Here is a 16,090-nt window from a genome sequence, read left to right as displayed (position 1 = left end):
GGGAGTGCCAACGGTTCCACCCTGGAGGAGGCACTGCCCAGGGTCCAGGGCAGCACTCACAAGAAGCTAGTGGCTAAGCAGGTGGTCAGCCTGAGGGAGAACTGTTCCGGAGGTGGTTTCTTCTCTTGGCCTTGCCTCTGGGCTGCACGGCTCAAGTTCTTGGATCTAGCTTCCCAGGACGGGAACCAGTCTCCCCTGAAGAGACCACTAAGAGGCCAGGGCTGTGCAGAAAGGGCTCCAGGGCCCATCCCAGGTCTGTGCTGAAGGCGTCTCCCTGGGGACCTGTGGCCAGAGCTCCGGCCGCCTGTAGAGAGAACCCATGTATCTACTTCAAGCTGCACCTGGCTCCTCATCCTCAGGGTACGGCAGGCACCAGAAGATGCTGCTGGCCAGTATTCAGAGAAGGGGAGGCACGGCCGTCCCTACCCCAAGGAAAAGCATGCCGGGGTCCTCTCCTGCTCTCCAGCTGCCACCTCTTGTCCCCTCCCTCTCTCCTTCATCCTTGCCCTCTTCTCCAAAACGCCACATGGAGCTGAGTCCCAAGCCTAGAGGACAAAGCCTTCTCAGCAGCAGCATGGAGGGGTTGCACACGGTCAACCTAAGCCAAGAGGTTCTTCTGTAACCATAAGGTCACACATCAAAAGGAACTTACATCACTGAAAGCCATAAACAGGCAACAGGAGGGCCACAGTTTTTAAAGGGGTGGGGTAGGGGGTAGAGTTTCAGGTACCAGGCTGAGCGCTGACTGACACCTGGCCGGGACCGTGTAGCTGTCAGCTGGCCAGCGACGACCACCTACCTTCTACAGTGGGGGTCTAGCAGGTGCATACTAAAAGCAGCCCTAGCATGAAATGACCAGACCCTTCACTGGGATGGCATGTGTGCCTCCAGACAATTTTACCTCGAGATTCACAAAGAACCCCACTTCTGTATACACGAAATTTGTGTCACTGGGGACTGATGGCATTTTTCTTATCAGACACCTGCAGTCTGGGGGAGGAATACACTTGCAGGCACACCATGGTGGCAGCCCTGTAACCAGGGCACGGGGCTATCCCTAGCCAGAGCCTGGGCCCGAGCCTCAGCAAGATCCCGAGCGTAAGGCACAGACAAGGACATGAACACTTCCGCAGAAGGGAAGTAAGGAAAGACAGATCTCTACAATTAAAGCTCCCACTTTCAATGGAATAACTACTAAGCCATTTTGAAGGGTAAATATGTTGCCCACCCCCTAAAACAGCCAAAGTGTGTTTAATATGTATCACAGAACATGTGCAAAGATTACAGTAAATTGCTTCACAAACGCAAATTATTGCAATCAGCATCTTGTTTTCTAGTTCTAAATTCAAAGGCAAACTATTAACACAAGACTGCTAACTCTTGCTATTATCGCACTTGCTATTATCACACATCCTCCTTTTAACAAAACCGCATTTCCAGATGGACTGCCAAAATTAGTCAGGCGACTCCTAAGAACACTGTCAAGACTGGCATGCCAGAAATTCATTTAGCAATGAATGCTTTGTTTAAATAAAGGACACACACACCCAAACACACCTTTCCTAGGGAAATGGAAACGGGAGCTGGTTTATTCACAATCGCACTTGAATGGCAGCTCAGTGGGGCCACCCAGGCCCTGCCAGCACACTGATCATCCTGAGTCCAGGGGGCTAGACCTACAATCTGCCCTGGTGCAGACCGCAGAGGGGTCCTGATGGTTAACCCAGCAAATGTCTAAAGCTGGCCCAGAAAAGTCCAAGCAAGTGAAGAGGAGTTCATTGGCAGGGACGTAACGACGTGACAGCACACGCTGTTTTTCGGTCTGCTTTGTTTGTTGTGTGCCGGACGTGACGGAGCCTGATTTTCAGAAAGACAGGAACGCCCGGCAACAAGTAGCTCGGGCAGACCCGAGGACCACAGTGTGGTCTGTCAGCAGCCACTCCCGCAGAACGTACTCCTCAGGGCCGTCAGTTCCAGGGGCCAGAACCAGCCGCTCTGCTTGAATCTGCCAAACGCAACACAATGTTCCTGTCTGACTCACAGGGCCCCAAGCTGGAAACCAGAGTGGGCTCTGAGGCTGGAAGGGAATGGATTCGCCATGCCAGAAAAGGCTCACCCGGCAGAGAACGACCTGAACTTCCTCTGCCCTCGAAGGACCAGCCAGCCGCTGGAGTCTCTCCCAGAAGGTGGAACCCCTTCTCCCTGAGCACCTCTGACACAGACGCAGCTGCCACAAGGAAAGCACTTACCACTGGCCGGCTTTAAAGGAGAACTCTCGATCGGCAACAAGCAGGCGGAGGCTCCTCACCGAGGGCGACGCGGCAGCGGCTCCACACACCCTCGCCGGCGACACCACCTAGGGCCAAAAGATGAACTCGGGCTGAGCAGGTGCACACGCAGTGTGGGCATACACAGCAGTGTACTGAAATCTGCAAAGAGGTGGTGTGGCGTGCCACAAGGGCCACACAAGGCCAAGCCCGCTCTGCTTCAGTGCTGCCTGCCACCAGGTGAACACACTTTGAATTCTATTGAGTGACTTGCTAAGAAATCCTAATTGAATTTTATTCTGCAGACAGAAATTGCCCCTCCGGGGACCATTACCTGGCTTTTACCTTGTGAGTATCTATCACTCTGAGCAGAGCTCAGGGAACTGGCACCCCACCGACCTCTGTGGCCAGCATTTACATCCTCCACTGACACCAGGCACAGCGAGACCCACAGTGGCCTCTGAGTGGGAGGAGCTCACGTGGCGCTAACGTCAGAAACGGAAAGTGAGAGTAACTGCATTCTGCTGAATCTAACAACAGAAGACAGATTCGGTTTGTACTCTTCGTGGCCTTTTTAATTTTCTTTTTCCTAATTCATCCTTTATTATATTTTTTAAAAGATTTATTTATTTTACTTGAAAGTCAGTTACACAGAGAGAGAAGGAGAGGGAGGGAGGGAGGAAGGGAGGGAGGGAGAGAGAGAGGAGAGGGAGAGGGAGAGGGAGAGGGAGAGAGAGAGAGAGAGAGAGAGAGAGAGAGAGAGGTCTTCCATCCACTGGTTCACTCCCCAAGTTGCCCGCAATGGCTGGAGCTGCACTGATCCCAAGCCAGGAGCCAGGAGTTTCTCCCAGATCTCCCACATGGGTGCAGGGGCCCAAGGACTTAGGCCATCTTCTACTGCTTTCCCAGGCCATAGCAGAGAGCTGGATTGGAAGAAGAGCAGCTGGGACTAGAACTGGTGCCCATATGGGATGCCGGCACTGCAGGTGGCAGCTTTCCCACAACACCACAGCACCACCCCCCCTTTTATTATATTAAGACATAAACAGATCATAACCTTAAAACAGAAAGCATGGGCAGTAGGTTAAGCTGCCGCCTGCAATACTGATATAGAAGTGCCAGTCTAAGTCCCAGCTGCTCCATTTCTGATCCGGCTCCCTGTTAATGTGTCTGGAAAGCAGCTGAAGATGGCCCAAATATTTAGGCCCCTGCACTCCTGTGGGAGACCTGGATGAAGCTCCAGGTTCCTGGCTTTGGCCTGGTCCAGCCTTGGCCATTGTAGTCATTTGGGGAGTGAACCAGCAGATGGAAGATGTCTCTCTCCATCTCTCCCTCTGCCTTTCAAATAAATAAGTAGAAAACGTCACAAAGAGCCTTTCTGTCCGGTCTGAGGAACGCTCCTAAGTTCTGGAAAGCCCTGCACACATAGTTCCTGACCCAGGAACTGCGCAGCAGGTGCACGAGCCTCGGCACCTGTCAACCCACAATGCCCACCCGCCCTTCCTTCTGCTGGCATTTCTCTTCCTCCCCTCAATCTGGAATGTCTTCATGAGAGGGAAAAGTCAACAGGACTCAGCGGCAGCTGACCAAAACACACACAGGCCTCTCCTCAGAGGGTGCTGCCTGCGCAGCTCCACCGAGCGGAACTCAGATGCCTGCGAGGGCAGCGACTCTCCCTCCCCAGCGCTGCTCGCTCAGGCTTTGCTGCAAGCAGACCACAGGCCTGATCAACTACCAGTGGGAGATTCTTTTCAGAAGCCCATCAGCTCCGTCACCTAAATCATCTACTTCCCTCTCCTGCAAAGTCCCTCTCTGCATTTTCCCTGGTCCCCTCTCCCTTCTCTCCTGGAGAGCGAGTGGGGCGACCTTCTGGCCCACCTGCACTCCTGGCCCTGTCCTGTCCCCCCTCTGCTGTCCTGCTCCATGGGCAGCCACCGCCCTTTCCCTCGCGTTCATGCTCCCTCTCTGGGACCTTCCTGTTCCATCAGACACAACAACACACGGCTGCTAACAGCGTGGGCTCTGTACCTACACTGCGTGGCCTTTGATCCTGGCTCTCCCACTTCCCAGCCACATGACTCTGGGCGAGTCACCAAGCCCCTCGGCTGAAACAGAGTAACACCCACCCCTCACAGCAGTGCTGGGAGCATTAAATGAGTTGCTCAATGTACACAAAAGCACTGCCGCCCCACTGCAGGCCTTTGGTTAGTGTCAGCTGTGATGCACTCTGTAGCATTAACCAGAATCAGTGTCTTGGTATTGAGCTGTTCTACATGATACACGGCATGTCATTCATTTATCAGCACACACGCCACCACACCAGTGCTGCCCCTAGGGCCTTGCAGACCGAGGTGTTCGCTCACAGGGACAGCTCTGTGGTGCCATGGCCTGGGCCACAGCACGTCCTATCCTATGGGTCATTTTGTGAGTGCACACAAAAGCCACACTGTCCGCCTCTCACCCCTTCCTCTGCTGAGACCACTGGCTCTCCTTTGCCCACACAATCTTTTCCTTTATCGGTGGGAACCTGGGGACGGGGAACCTGGCTCTGCCACCTGCAACTTCTCTGGCGGGCCAACCTCCCCATCAGTGCTCACCTCCCCCCCTCTTGGAATTTGGTTCCTTCCATACTGAAGCAGTCTCCTTGCTGGGACAGCTGAAGACTACGACCTCCCGCAGTCCCCTCCTGCCTCTCCCAGCTGGCCAGCTGATCCTCCCTCTCCTTCACCACTCCTTCCCCCACTTCCTGGTCTAAGCTGCCTCGCTCCCAGATCCCTCCACCCCCACCCTGCACCCCAATAGCTCAGCCTTCCTTCTCTGCCAGCCCAAGGCTCACACCCACAATCCCACACATGAGGAGCCGTCACCTTGGGTATCTACCGGGTTCCAGGTTTCGTGGCTTGTGTGCACGCTTCACTTGGTTGACAAGGAAAACCATGACACCCCAGACCTGGGTGCCATCCTTCATTCAACAGACAACTGAATGGCTCCATACCAACCTGCTCAGGATCACCTAGCCAGGGACTGTCAGGCCAGGATGCAAACCCAGGTGGGAGTGGTCCTAACACCCAACGGTGCGTCCCAGTGGCAAACTCTGATGTGTAGCACTAACTCCACCCTACTTAACCCCACCACAAGCTCTCCTTGAGCATGGTGCTGGGGACCAGGGTACAGAGATCCCCACAAAAGTAGCTTTTTGCTCTCACTGGGATCTCAATCCTGGACCATCTTGGCCTCCCCACAGTCAAATCTATTTTCAGTTGATCAACACACAGACTTGCTTTCTGCCATTCTGCCCCTAATGGAGCCCAATTCCATGAATCTAGCACATGACTTTTTCCTTTTTTCCTTCTCCAGTCTACCTGCCACCTTCCCAAGCCAAAAATTCAGTTCTTCTCATCTAAAATGCTGTCTTGGCCTCCTCCTTGTGTCTCTCAAAACAGCCAAGGGACAAATATTCCTAATGTTCCAACCACAGGGAGTTGAACACCTTCAAGGGCTCTCTACCAAAAAAAAAAAGGGGGGGGGGGGACTAGCGTTGTGGGTTAGGCTGCCAATTGCAATGCTGGCATCCCATACTGGAATGCTGGTTTGAGTCCTAGCTGCTCTCTTTCTGATCTAGCTCCCTGTTAATGTGCCTGTGAAGGCAGCAGAAGATGGCCCAAAAACTTGGGCCCCGGCCACCCACATGGGAAACCAGGATGCAATTCCTGGCTTCTAGCTTTTGCCTTGCTTAGGCTTGGGGCTGTGGCCATTTGGGGAGTGAACCAGCAAATGGAGAATCTCTCTCTCCCTGTCATTCTACCTTTCAAATAAATAAATAAATCTTTTGAAAAAGAGAGAAACCAATCAAGTGACAAGGCCTCCGTAGCTTATCCCGGCTTGAGCTCCTCCTGGATTCCTGTGTTGGTGTCTTCCAGCCAAGTGGGTGATATTTGGTGCTGGTATCTGAAGGTACTTCACACTCGCCCACCTTCCAAAATCTGGCCTCGTTCATTTGGTGTGCATGGTGCCTCTTGGTTCTACCAAACCCCACCTCCAGCCCTTCCAGCTTCCAGGTCCTGCTCAAATACCCCTCTTGCCTGAGGTCTCCCTCTTCCTTCCACCCTCGCAACTCTACCAATGCAACATCTCTGCCTTTCCCATCACATTTGCGCATATCAACGCCAGTTATGAATGCTCGTGAACACATCTTCCCGGCATACAGCCCGGGAGCCCCTGAGCGCGGGGCTGGGTAGAATGTCAACATCTGCTCCCAGACCAAGCACAGGGCCGGATTCGTGGTGAGGCTCGACAAGAACACTCTAACGCAAAGTCCCTTCAGATTGGTTTCCAGAACAAAAGTTGGTAGGAATTCAAAAGCCTTCTGTCGTTTTTAAAAAGAGCTGGGGGAGGAAACACTACAGAAAATCCAGATTCATGTTCAAATGTGCGAGAGGCCAGGCATCTCTTCAGTAGAATCGCAACCCCTTCCTCTATCTTCTACACATTCTAAATACCTTACTCCAAGACAAGTAATGAGACTCAACAGTAGTCTGTCCTGGTTTCTGATTACAAAAAAAAAGAAAAAAAAAAAAAAAGCTACTTTATAAGCACTCATTATTTCTTTCAATATTAAAAAAAATCTGCAAATACATAGTCAGGAACTAGACTATAGCACTTTTAACAGCTTAATTGGCATCTGTAGGATTTGTGGACAGAGCTAGACAAGGACAAGCCTCGGATCACCTAACAAGTCACCTGGTGCAGAGACACCAACACTCACAATCACAGTGGGGCAACAATATTAGCTCAAACACCCGAGAAGGCTTTGCATCAGATGCTAGACTACGTCATCTCCCTACGGTCACACAGAAAACTCAAGGAGGAAGGAAAGAAAGCTATCCTTTCTATCAAACCACATTTTCATCGAGTGTCTATGATCAAAGAACTTTCCAGATGTTATTATGTCCACTGACATTAGTACAAAACGTAACAGATCTGTTCCTATTTATCCTAATAACCTGGACAAAACTGCTACAATTGGGACACAAAATACCTTTCACAATTCATGATTTTTAAAGACATGCCTCCCTCTTATTACATTATTTAGCTTAATCAATACAAGCACTGTATAGAGATTTCTAGCCATATGAATTAAAAACATTGACAAAAACTTTTTCAAGACCACATATTTATTTTATTTGGAAGCTAGTTTGTATAATTAAGGATCTGCAATTGTGGCCTTGTTTTATGCAATTCTTTTTCTACTTTCACTGAATAAGCAAAATATATCAAGAAATTATATGTTTTAACATTTGTACTTGCTCTTCTACTTAATAGATCAAAAGATTCTGCAACTAAAACCTCAACTAGCCATTTCCTAAGTTAAAACACATGGCAGGAAACAAAGTTTTCCATGAAATAACATTTAGATTCTTCTACTGTTCAATAAAATAACAACACACTTGCCAGCCTGTACTGTACACACTCTGAATGGGTCCACAGTCGGCATCTGAAAGGAAACTCCATCATACTCATTTAAAAGGCTGGTTTATGTAGGATATTTTTATGTTACTGCTGATGTAAAAGTCTGCACAGGAAAGAGGTCTTTCTTTGGCTGGCTTTCCCTGTCCATTCCCATTTATTCGTTTTCTGGTTCAAAAGTTTAGGCAAAGTCAGGATTAGAGAATACCCTAACTCAAAACAGGAGTCAGGGCTCGCAGGGTTTCAGAGCTGAAGGGACTGTAGCTGTGACCAGGGGCCGTAAGTCACTGGACACAGAAGGCACCCAGAGACGTTATTCAGATGGCGGCAGAAACCGAACTGATGTGTGGGAACCTCATCAGAAGATGCCGATTTTACACAAGTGCCGTACTGACAAAGAAAGGCTGGGAAATCCACAATTTTACACTATGCGCTGGCAAACCTAGTGGCCTTGTTCAACTAGCTGTTCTCTGCCTTCCCAAGTGGTCACTCCAGCAACTACCCTGCCCTCCCCTCTGCACGAGAGCACGTGAGTGCTGGGACGTGCAGCCTCTGAGAGCAGCAGCAGCAAACGCCTGCAGGTGGCGCCAGCTGCATGCCAGGCACTTTTTCTTTTTTAAAGATTTTATTTATTTATTTATTTATTTGAGAGGCAGAGTTAGAGAGAGAGAAGAAAAGGAGAGACAGAGAGAAATGTCTTCCATCTACTGGTTCACTCCCCAAATGGCTGCAACGGCCAGAGCTGAGCTGATCCAAAGCCAGGAGCCAGGAGCTTCCTCCGGGTCTCCCCTGTGGGTGCAGGGGCCCAAGGACTTGGGCCATCTTTCACAGCTTTCCCAGGCCACAGCAGAGAGCTGGATGGGAAGAGGAACAGCCAGGACTCGAACCGATGCCCATGTGGGACACCAGCGCTGCAGGTGGGGGCTTAGCCTAGTATGCCACAGTGCCAGCCCCCAGTGCCAGGCATCTTGCACCCATTCACTCACCCCATCTTCACAACAACCCCAGATGCCAGGTATTACTGTCCACCTTCATGTGCGCAAATACGAGGTCCAAAGCTAGTAAGTGGCAAAGCAAGAGTCTGAATCCAGGCCCTGTGCTTTCCTGTTTCTCCAAATACAACCAAGAAGATAAGCCGCTCCTTTGATCCAGCTAGCGCCCTGTTTCTTGGCTTCCACTCACAGTAGAATGTTTGAAGGATTCATCTGGTCCTGCCTCCACTCTCTCATCTCCCAGTCTCTCTCCTGCACAATGCAGTCAGGTTTTCAAGCTCAACACTGATTAATGCTGGTCACGCTGGCCACCCACTCCCACTGGTAAATGCAGAGATGAGGGGCCGGTGCTGTGGCGCAGCAAGTTAATGCCTTGGCCTGAAGCACCGGCATCCCATATGGGTGCTGGTTTGAGACCCAGCTGTTCCACTTCCAATGCAGCTCTCTACTATGGCCTGGGAAAGCAGTAGAAGATGGCCCAGGTCCTTGGGCCCCTGCACCCGCATGGAAGATCCGGAAGAAGCTCCTGGCTTCAGATTGGCACAGCTCCAGCTGTTGCGGCCAACTGGGGAGTAAACCATCGGATGGAAGACCCCCCCTGCCCCGCTTTTCCTCTCTTGGTGTAACTCTTTCAAATAAATAAATCTTTAAAAAAAAATGCAGAGATGAACACCAGCCATGCTCAACAGCTGCTATGACTTGACACAAGCTGAGTTGATAAAACAGCACAATCTCCTCTCATCTGCACTTCATGCACTTTGCTCCCACACCATCCTATTCCAACGCTGAGCTCTTTACACCCACTCCTCCAAACTTGTTCTCCAGCTTGCTAGCAAGTATAAGCCACTACCATCACACCCTTACTGACTCAGATTTTGCAAGCCCAACCCTGGAAATCATCTTGGTTATGGCTCCTTTTCTCACTAAGGACCTCTCCCCCGACTCTGCATTGATCTGGGAAGCCCAGACCCACGTCCTGTTCGCCAGTCCCACTGCTTCCCCCGGCTCTGAGACACCAGCCCCTCACCCAAGATGCCGTCAGCAGCTTCCAACCTGGTGTCAAGGCACACCAGAAGCCCAGTTCAACTAAGCAAATGGACGATCCATTTCAAATGTCAATTGCTCATGTTCCCGTGGAAAATCCTGCATCACCCTTAGGACAAAGCCCCAATTTCTTACCCAAGCCCATAGCAACTTAACACAACCTGGTCCTGTCTACTGCTCATCCACTCTCAGATCTGCTGTCCCCTCTGCCTTGAAACCTCGGCTCTCGCCAGCCTCTCTGCCAGAGATGCTAGGCACGTGACAGCACCTGTCCTTATTCAAGTCTCAGCTCAAATGCTCCTCACTGATTGGAAACTGCACCCCGCCCCCAGCCACGCTCGCCTCTCACTGCCCTGTTTTCTTTCCTACATGGTGTCTGTCACATCTGACACTCTGTGAACCTCGGCACACAGCAGGGGCCTCTGTCTGCTCCAACATCTAGAACAGGGCCAGGCACGTAGCGGGCACTCAAAATGTGTCTGCTGAATTTAAAATAAAGGGCCTTTCATTTGACTATGCCCATTTGTGGAAAACATGAGAAGAGACCTACCTTTCAGACTGCTTAATTTGTTGAACAGCGTACCTGTTACCCTTACAACTACCTCCAGGCGATGGGCGCCTGAGGCTTCTCTCCACCTCTGCCACCCTCTTCTGTCACTGCTGATTGTGTGGTCAGCCTGGCACATCAAGTACAAGCACGGCTAGTCCCAGGCTGGACAATCTCTAAAGGGTTCTCTGACGATCAGGCTTTGATAATCAAATGGATGTGCAAGTGTCCTGTGGTTTGCATGTGATCTGTCCCCAAGGGCTCTTGTGTTGGAAGCCTGGTCCTCAGGATAGCCACACTGAAAGACTGGGACCTTTAAGAGGCGGGGCCTAATCCTTAGAAGGGATTAAGGTAGTTCTCATGGAACCCTGGACCCTGGTTGGTTCCCATGAGCGCTGAGGCCGTCCGGTGGGGCTGGGGGTCTGTGGGCCCCTCGGACATAGGTAGAATGTCCTTCACAAGCAGGCTAGTAGCTGCGGCTGGAAAGCCTGTCTCAGACCAACTGGCATCTCCCCCACCAATAGCTTCTTGTGCAGCATGTGTGACCTTGCGGCTTTAAATCACGCCTTCGGGTGTGTGTGTGTGTGCAATCTTTCACCCAGAGCTGGCAGGGGAAGGGGCTGAGCCCCCTGGGGAGAGTCAGAGTGGTCCACAAGACCCAGACTATCTTGTGTGACCTTGCAGTTTTAAATCATGCCTTCAAGGTAGACACAATCTTCTACCCGGAGCTAGCAGAGGGGGAGGCTGAGCCCCTAAGGAGACAGGCCATCTCCAGGAGACTCCGCCATCTCCACGAGCCCCAAGCCAATCAACACACAGTATATGACACCCCCACAGAATGACCCAATGAAGAAAAACAGCAATGCCTTAAAAACCTGGGCACTTCCTCAAAGCCAGTGTCCCGCTCGGGCACTCCGCCTGTTCTCCTCTTGGACCAGACGCTTTCTCTGTCACTTGCCAAGCCAATCAAAGTTTCTTTTCTAATAAAAGTTTCTGCATCTTCACAAGTCATTTCCCAGCTTTTCATTTCTATACTAAGCTGAGGAAAAGAACCCACAAAACTCGCTCCCGCAACCGCCCTCCCCTCCATGACTGGTAACAAGAGTGAACCATCATTTAAAAAAAAGCCTGCCCCCTAAATCACTCTCTGGCTTCCTGTCTTGCCACCTGTTGCTGCCACCACTGAATGTGACAGGCCATCTGCCAGCAGGCCTTCACAGAACCCAGTAGGCGCCAGTGCTCCAGGCCGTGAGTTAAATAAACCAAATTTCTTTACAAGTCGTCCAGCCTTGGGGATTTTGTTACAGCAACTGAAAACGGACTAAGGCAAACTGTGGAGAAACGTGGCATGTTAAGTGGATGTCCCCCTCCCCCAAATGAAGACTACCCCAGAATAAACCCCTCGAAATGCCTAGCTGATGACTGACAGCTGGAAACACGGTCCAGCCAAAGCGCTCATCCCACCTAAACCCAAGCCTTAGCAGAACACAAGGAAAGGAGATAATGAGCACTTGAAAATCGGCACTGGGCATAACCATTTGGCTTTTTTTTTTTTTATTTTTTTTATTTTTTTATTTTATTTTATTTTTTTTGACAGGCAGAGTGGACAGTGAGAGAGAGAGACAGAGAGAAAGGTCTTCCTTTGCCGTTGGTTCACCCTCCAATGGCCGCCGCGGCCGGTGCGCTGCGGCCGGAGCACCGCGCTGATCCGATGGCAGGAGCCAGGAGCCAGGTGCTTTTCCTGGTCTCCCATGGGGTGCAGGGCCCAAGCACCTGGGCCATCCTCCACTGCACTCCCTGGCCACAGCAGAGGGCTGGCCTGGAAGAGGGGCAACCGGGACAGAATCCGGCGCCCCGACCGGGACTAGAACCCGGTGTGCCGGCGCCGCTAGGCGGAGGATTAACCTAGTGAGCCGCGGAGCCGGCCCCATTTGGCTTTTTTAACTTTAAACTATGTTTTATTTTAGTTATTTGAAAGGCAGAGAAGAGTCACACATTTATAAAGAAATACAGAGATATCCCATACATTGATTCACTACCCTAAGTGCCCTCAAGAGTGGGCCAGGCTGAACCCGGGAACCCAGGATTCAATCCACATCTCCCAGGTGGCTGGCAGGAATCCAAGTACTTCAGCCGTCACGGATCCCTACCAAGTTGAGCAACAGCAGGAAGCTGGTTTGGAAGTGGAGGAGCTAGGACTGGCACAAGGCACTCTAATATGGGATACCGGTATTCCAAGCGGCATCTTAACTGCTACACCAAACGCCCACCCCCTGACTTTATAAACTAACCACTGTCCCACCAGGAACTCCACCCCTTTTATAACACAAGGCCCAGTAACACGTCACACAATTAAACTGTGTCTGTCTAAACTGAGTGTCACATTCTTTTGTTACAACAGAAAGAAAAGCTGATTTGATTATCAAAGATCTGAGTTCAGGGCCGAGTCCTTCACTTACCTGAACAAGTCCTTTAAAGTTAGGCCAACATTGTAACTTATCATTTAGGACAGGACACTTTTGAGCACAAAAGAAATGCTATTGATAGGGCCGGCGCCGCGGCTCACTAGGCTAATCCTCCGCCTAGCGGCGCCGGCACACCGGGTTCTAGTCCCGGTCGGGGCGCCGGATTCTGTCCCGGTTGCCCCTCTTCCAGGCCAGCCCTCTGCTGTGGCCAGGGAGTGCAGTGGAGGATGGCCCAGGTGCTTGGGCCCTGCACCCCATGGGAGACCAGGAAAAGCACCTGGCTCCTGGCTCCTGCCATCGGATCAGCGCGGTGCGCCAGCCGCGGTGGCCATTGGAGGGTGAACCAACGGCAAAGGAAGACCTTTCTCTCTGTCTCTCTCTCTCTCACTGTCCACTCTGCCTGTCACAAAAAAAAAAAAAAAAAAAAAAAAAAGAAATGCTATTGATAATTACACTAGGAGTCAGAGGCATAAACCATGACTTTCCCAGGCAAATCAGGAAGCAGGGTCTTCCTATCTAAGTGTCTAGTCAGCTTTCTGTTACTACAACAGAATACCTGAGAGCTAACTTCACAATGAGAAAATTCAGCTCAAAGTTTGAAGGTTCAAGGTCAAGCCTGGATGGTCCCGTTGGTTCAGTGTCTGGAGAGGGTGGCAGAGGGCCCTGGAGATGCCTGTGCAGAGGAAGCATCACATGATGAGCCAGCAAGCAGAATGGTCGGGCACAAATTCAGGATTTTATGACAATCCTCTCGAAAGGGCTACTTCTCAGACGGCATGCCTCCCTGTGACCTAAGGACCTCCCACTAGGCCTCACCTCCGAACACTGTAATTTGATTAAGTTTCCACTCTTAGTACTACTTTTGTGGTTTAAAGTCTTGCATGGGTCTGGGGGCAAAGCTGTATTCAAATTGTAGCAGCCTCTGAGCCCTTACGCCCTCACCCACGGGACAGGAAGAAGGGTGACTACACCTTCCTCCCAGGGTGGTTGTGAGACTCATGTAACAACCTGCTGTATAAAAGAGTGCTTAATAAACAAAAAGGCAGCGATACACAGAAGATACTGCTGGATACAAAACCCAACTAGTACAGTGGGGGAAAAATAGCAGGTACATTAGGTACATAAAATCAGCATCTTTGGAACAGACTCCTACTAATGCCTGAGCAGGGCTTTGTGTATCCTTTTCAATGTGACAACCCCAGAACCTGGCCCAGTGTCTGGCTATTTCCAAATGAATAAATGAATGTATGAGAAATAACATTTGGAAAAAAAATGACCTCGCTGCCTCAGTCTCCTATCACACTGATGAATTGAGTATGTCTTGCTCAGCAGGCCAACCCCCCACAGAGGCCAAGCATAGAGTGACCCTCCAATAAAATACGGGTCTTGCCTGAACAATCCTTACCACAGTACAATAACAACTCTATTCTTATCTCCTTGACATTTTTAAGGTTACCCACATTGCTTATTCTTTGACTCTTTGGGAAAAAAATGAGAACTTGAACAGAAATAGTCAAATGTCATTCAATTCAGAGTTCAGTTTCCTGCAATAATATGACCTCAGACTGGTGACATTTACAGTCCCAAGTAAGGAACATTAACATCATAGAGTGGTCATTTCCAGAAGGAACACAATGCCCAACACCGAAGGACATTTCTGCGTGAGTGAACTGCTCTCTCTCTGCAGGGTCCTCTGGCCTCGGAATTCTGAGCTGGAGCTTCCCTTTGGCCCTGGGAGAAGCCCTGGGACATCGCCTGGGCTTGGCTTCCTCTTCAGTAAAGTGCAGACAGCTTCTTATCCGCTCAGGTTATCTCATGGACTTGCAGTCAAGAGCAAATGGCCCGAGGAGCTTTGTAAAGTACATTTGCTATACAAATTAAAGGCAGGAGTGGAAGACAAGTCTAAGAGAATGTGGTCCTTGTGGCCCTTATGGTCCAACCCGGGGTTCATTTTACCCAGTCCTAGGTCAACCGCTTGCTCTATGGCTGGGAGCAACCCTTGAAGAGCCTGGGGTGAGCCCCACCACTCCTGAAGTGATGACCGGCCTTCATCCAGCCAACTCCAGTGCTGCCAACTCCCAGTTTTCCATTTGCTTCAGAGAAGAGTAGAAATTAGGAATTGAAGAGAAAGAGAAGGGCTATCAAGGGAAAATTCTTCTAAGGAGGTACCATGATTGGAATTTTAACCATATAATTTACTACTACTGAACACTAAAATTCTCAACTTTTCAATCACACTATTAAGAGTTCACATTAACATTTTTGCAATTTACCTAAACTTGGCTCAAAATACCTCCTCAAAATCTCAATAATCTGTCCTATAAAATTCTGAAATGAGGAATAGGCGTTTGGGACAGCAATTCAGACACTGTGCTATACTGGGATGTCCGGATCGAGTCCTGGCGCCTCTGCTTTCGACTCAGCTTCCTGCTCATGTGCATCCTGCGAGGCAGGAGATGAGGTTCAGGTTCTTCGGTCCCTGCCACCTACATCGGAAATCCTGATTGAGTCTTGGGCTCCTGACTTTGGCCTGGTCCAGTCCTGGCTGTTCTGGGCATTTGGGAGAGTGAACCAGTAAACAGAAGATATTTTTCTGTCTCTCTACTTTTCTAATAAAATAAAATAAATAAAATTTTAAAAAAATGTGAAATGGCTGCGTTAGTTCATGGACTAATAAACTCTGACCGGCAGGCCAAATCTGGATGCTTTGGTAAACAGTGTTACTGGGACACTGCCACCCTGATTTGTCTACATATTATCTACGGCTGAGTCACGCTACAAAGGCAGAGTTTAGCAGTTTAGAACAGAGCAGAGTTCAGAAAGCCTAAGAATTTGCTCCCTGGACTGCTTTAGAAAGTCCGAAAACCTCTAAAAGAATACAGTCGAAGCCTGTTAAACAAACCACTTTTTCTTCACAACTGGCAAAATCTTCCCTTTTTACAAAGAAATCCAAACAATTCTTACAGAATCAGCATTTCTGTGAGCTAAGCAAGCCAAAAAAAAGTATTTTCAGATTTATCATCAATGGGAAAAGCGTATTTTCCCACACACCCATAAATCTACTCTGAACGAATTTTATAGACTTCTCAAAAAAGCACCAACCTAAAGCTGAATCAACAAACAGACCACCCACGGTCCCCAAGTAATCTTCTCAGAGTAGAATTAGCTGTAAAACTAGGGCCTACACAACGCCTTTACATGGGCTGTATCCTTCAAGCAAATATAAAATTCAAACCACTGAGAAAACACAATTTCTGGTCATGTTTGAAGTGTATAATCTTCCTTTGTAAGAAACACGGAGCTTTTGAA

At 49.9% G+C, this 16,090-nt stretch overlaps 1 protein-coding gene across 5 annotated transcripts in view; it reads right to left on the bottom strand.

The window, feature by feature from the left end:
- OXNAD1 (oxidoreductase NAD binding domain containing 1) overlaps window positions 1-16,090 on the bottom strand; it is a 63,409-nt gene that overhangs the window by 35,441 nt on the left and 11,878 nt on the right. For all 5 annotated transcript variants that reach the window (XR_007908699.3, XR_016233317.1, XM_008266044.5 and 2 more), the window contains one exon: window positions 2,250-2,356. Coding sequence is in view for 3 of the 5 variants with exons in the window: in XM_008266044.5 (XP_008264266.3) it covers window positions 2,250-2,356 (107 nt within the window). In the remaining 2 variants the exon portion in view is untranslated. The remainder of the gene's footprint in view (window positions 1-2,249; window positions 2,357-16,090) is intronic.

This window comes from Oryctolagus cuniculus, chromosome 4 (genome assembly GCF_051225735.1).
Source record: "Oryctolagus cuniculus isolate XC-2025 breed Fujian yellow rabbit chromosome 4, ASM5122573v1, whole genome shotgun sequence".
In the NCBI taxonomy this organism is placed as follows: domain Eukaryota; kingdom Metazoa; phylum Chordata; class Mammalia; order Lagomorpha; family Leporidae; genus Oryctolagus; species Oryctolagus cuniculus.
The sequence above is the reverse complement of the archived record's forward strand: the minus strand, read 5'-3'. Positions and strand labels throughout refer to the sequence as shown.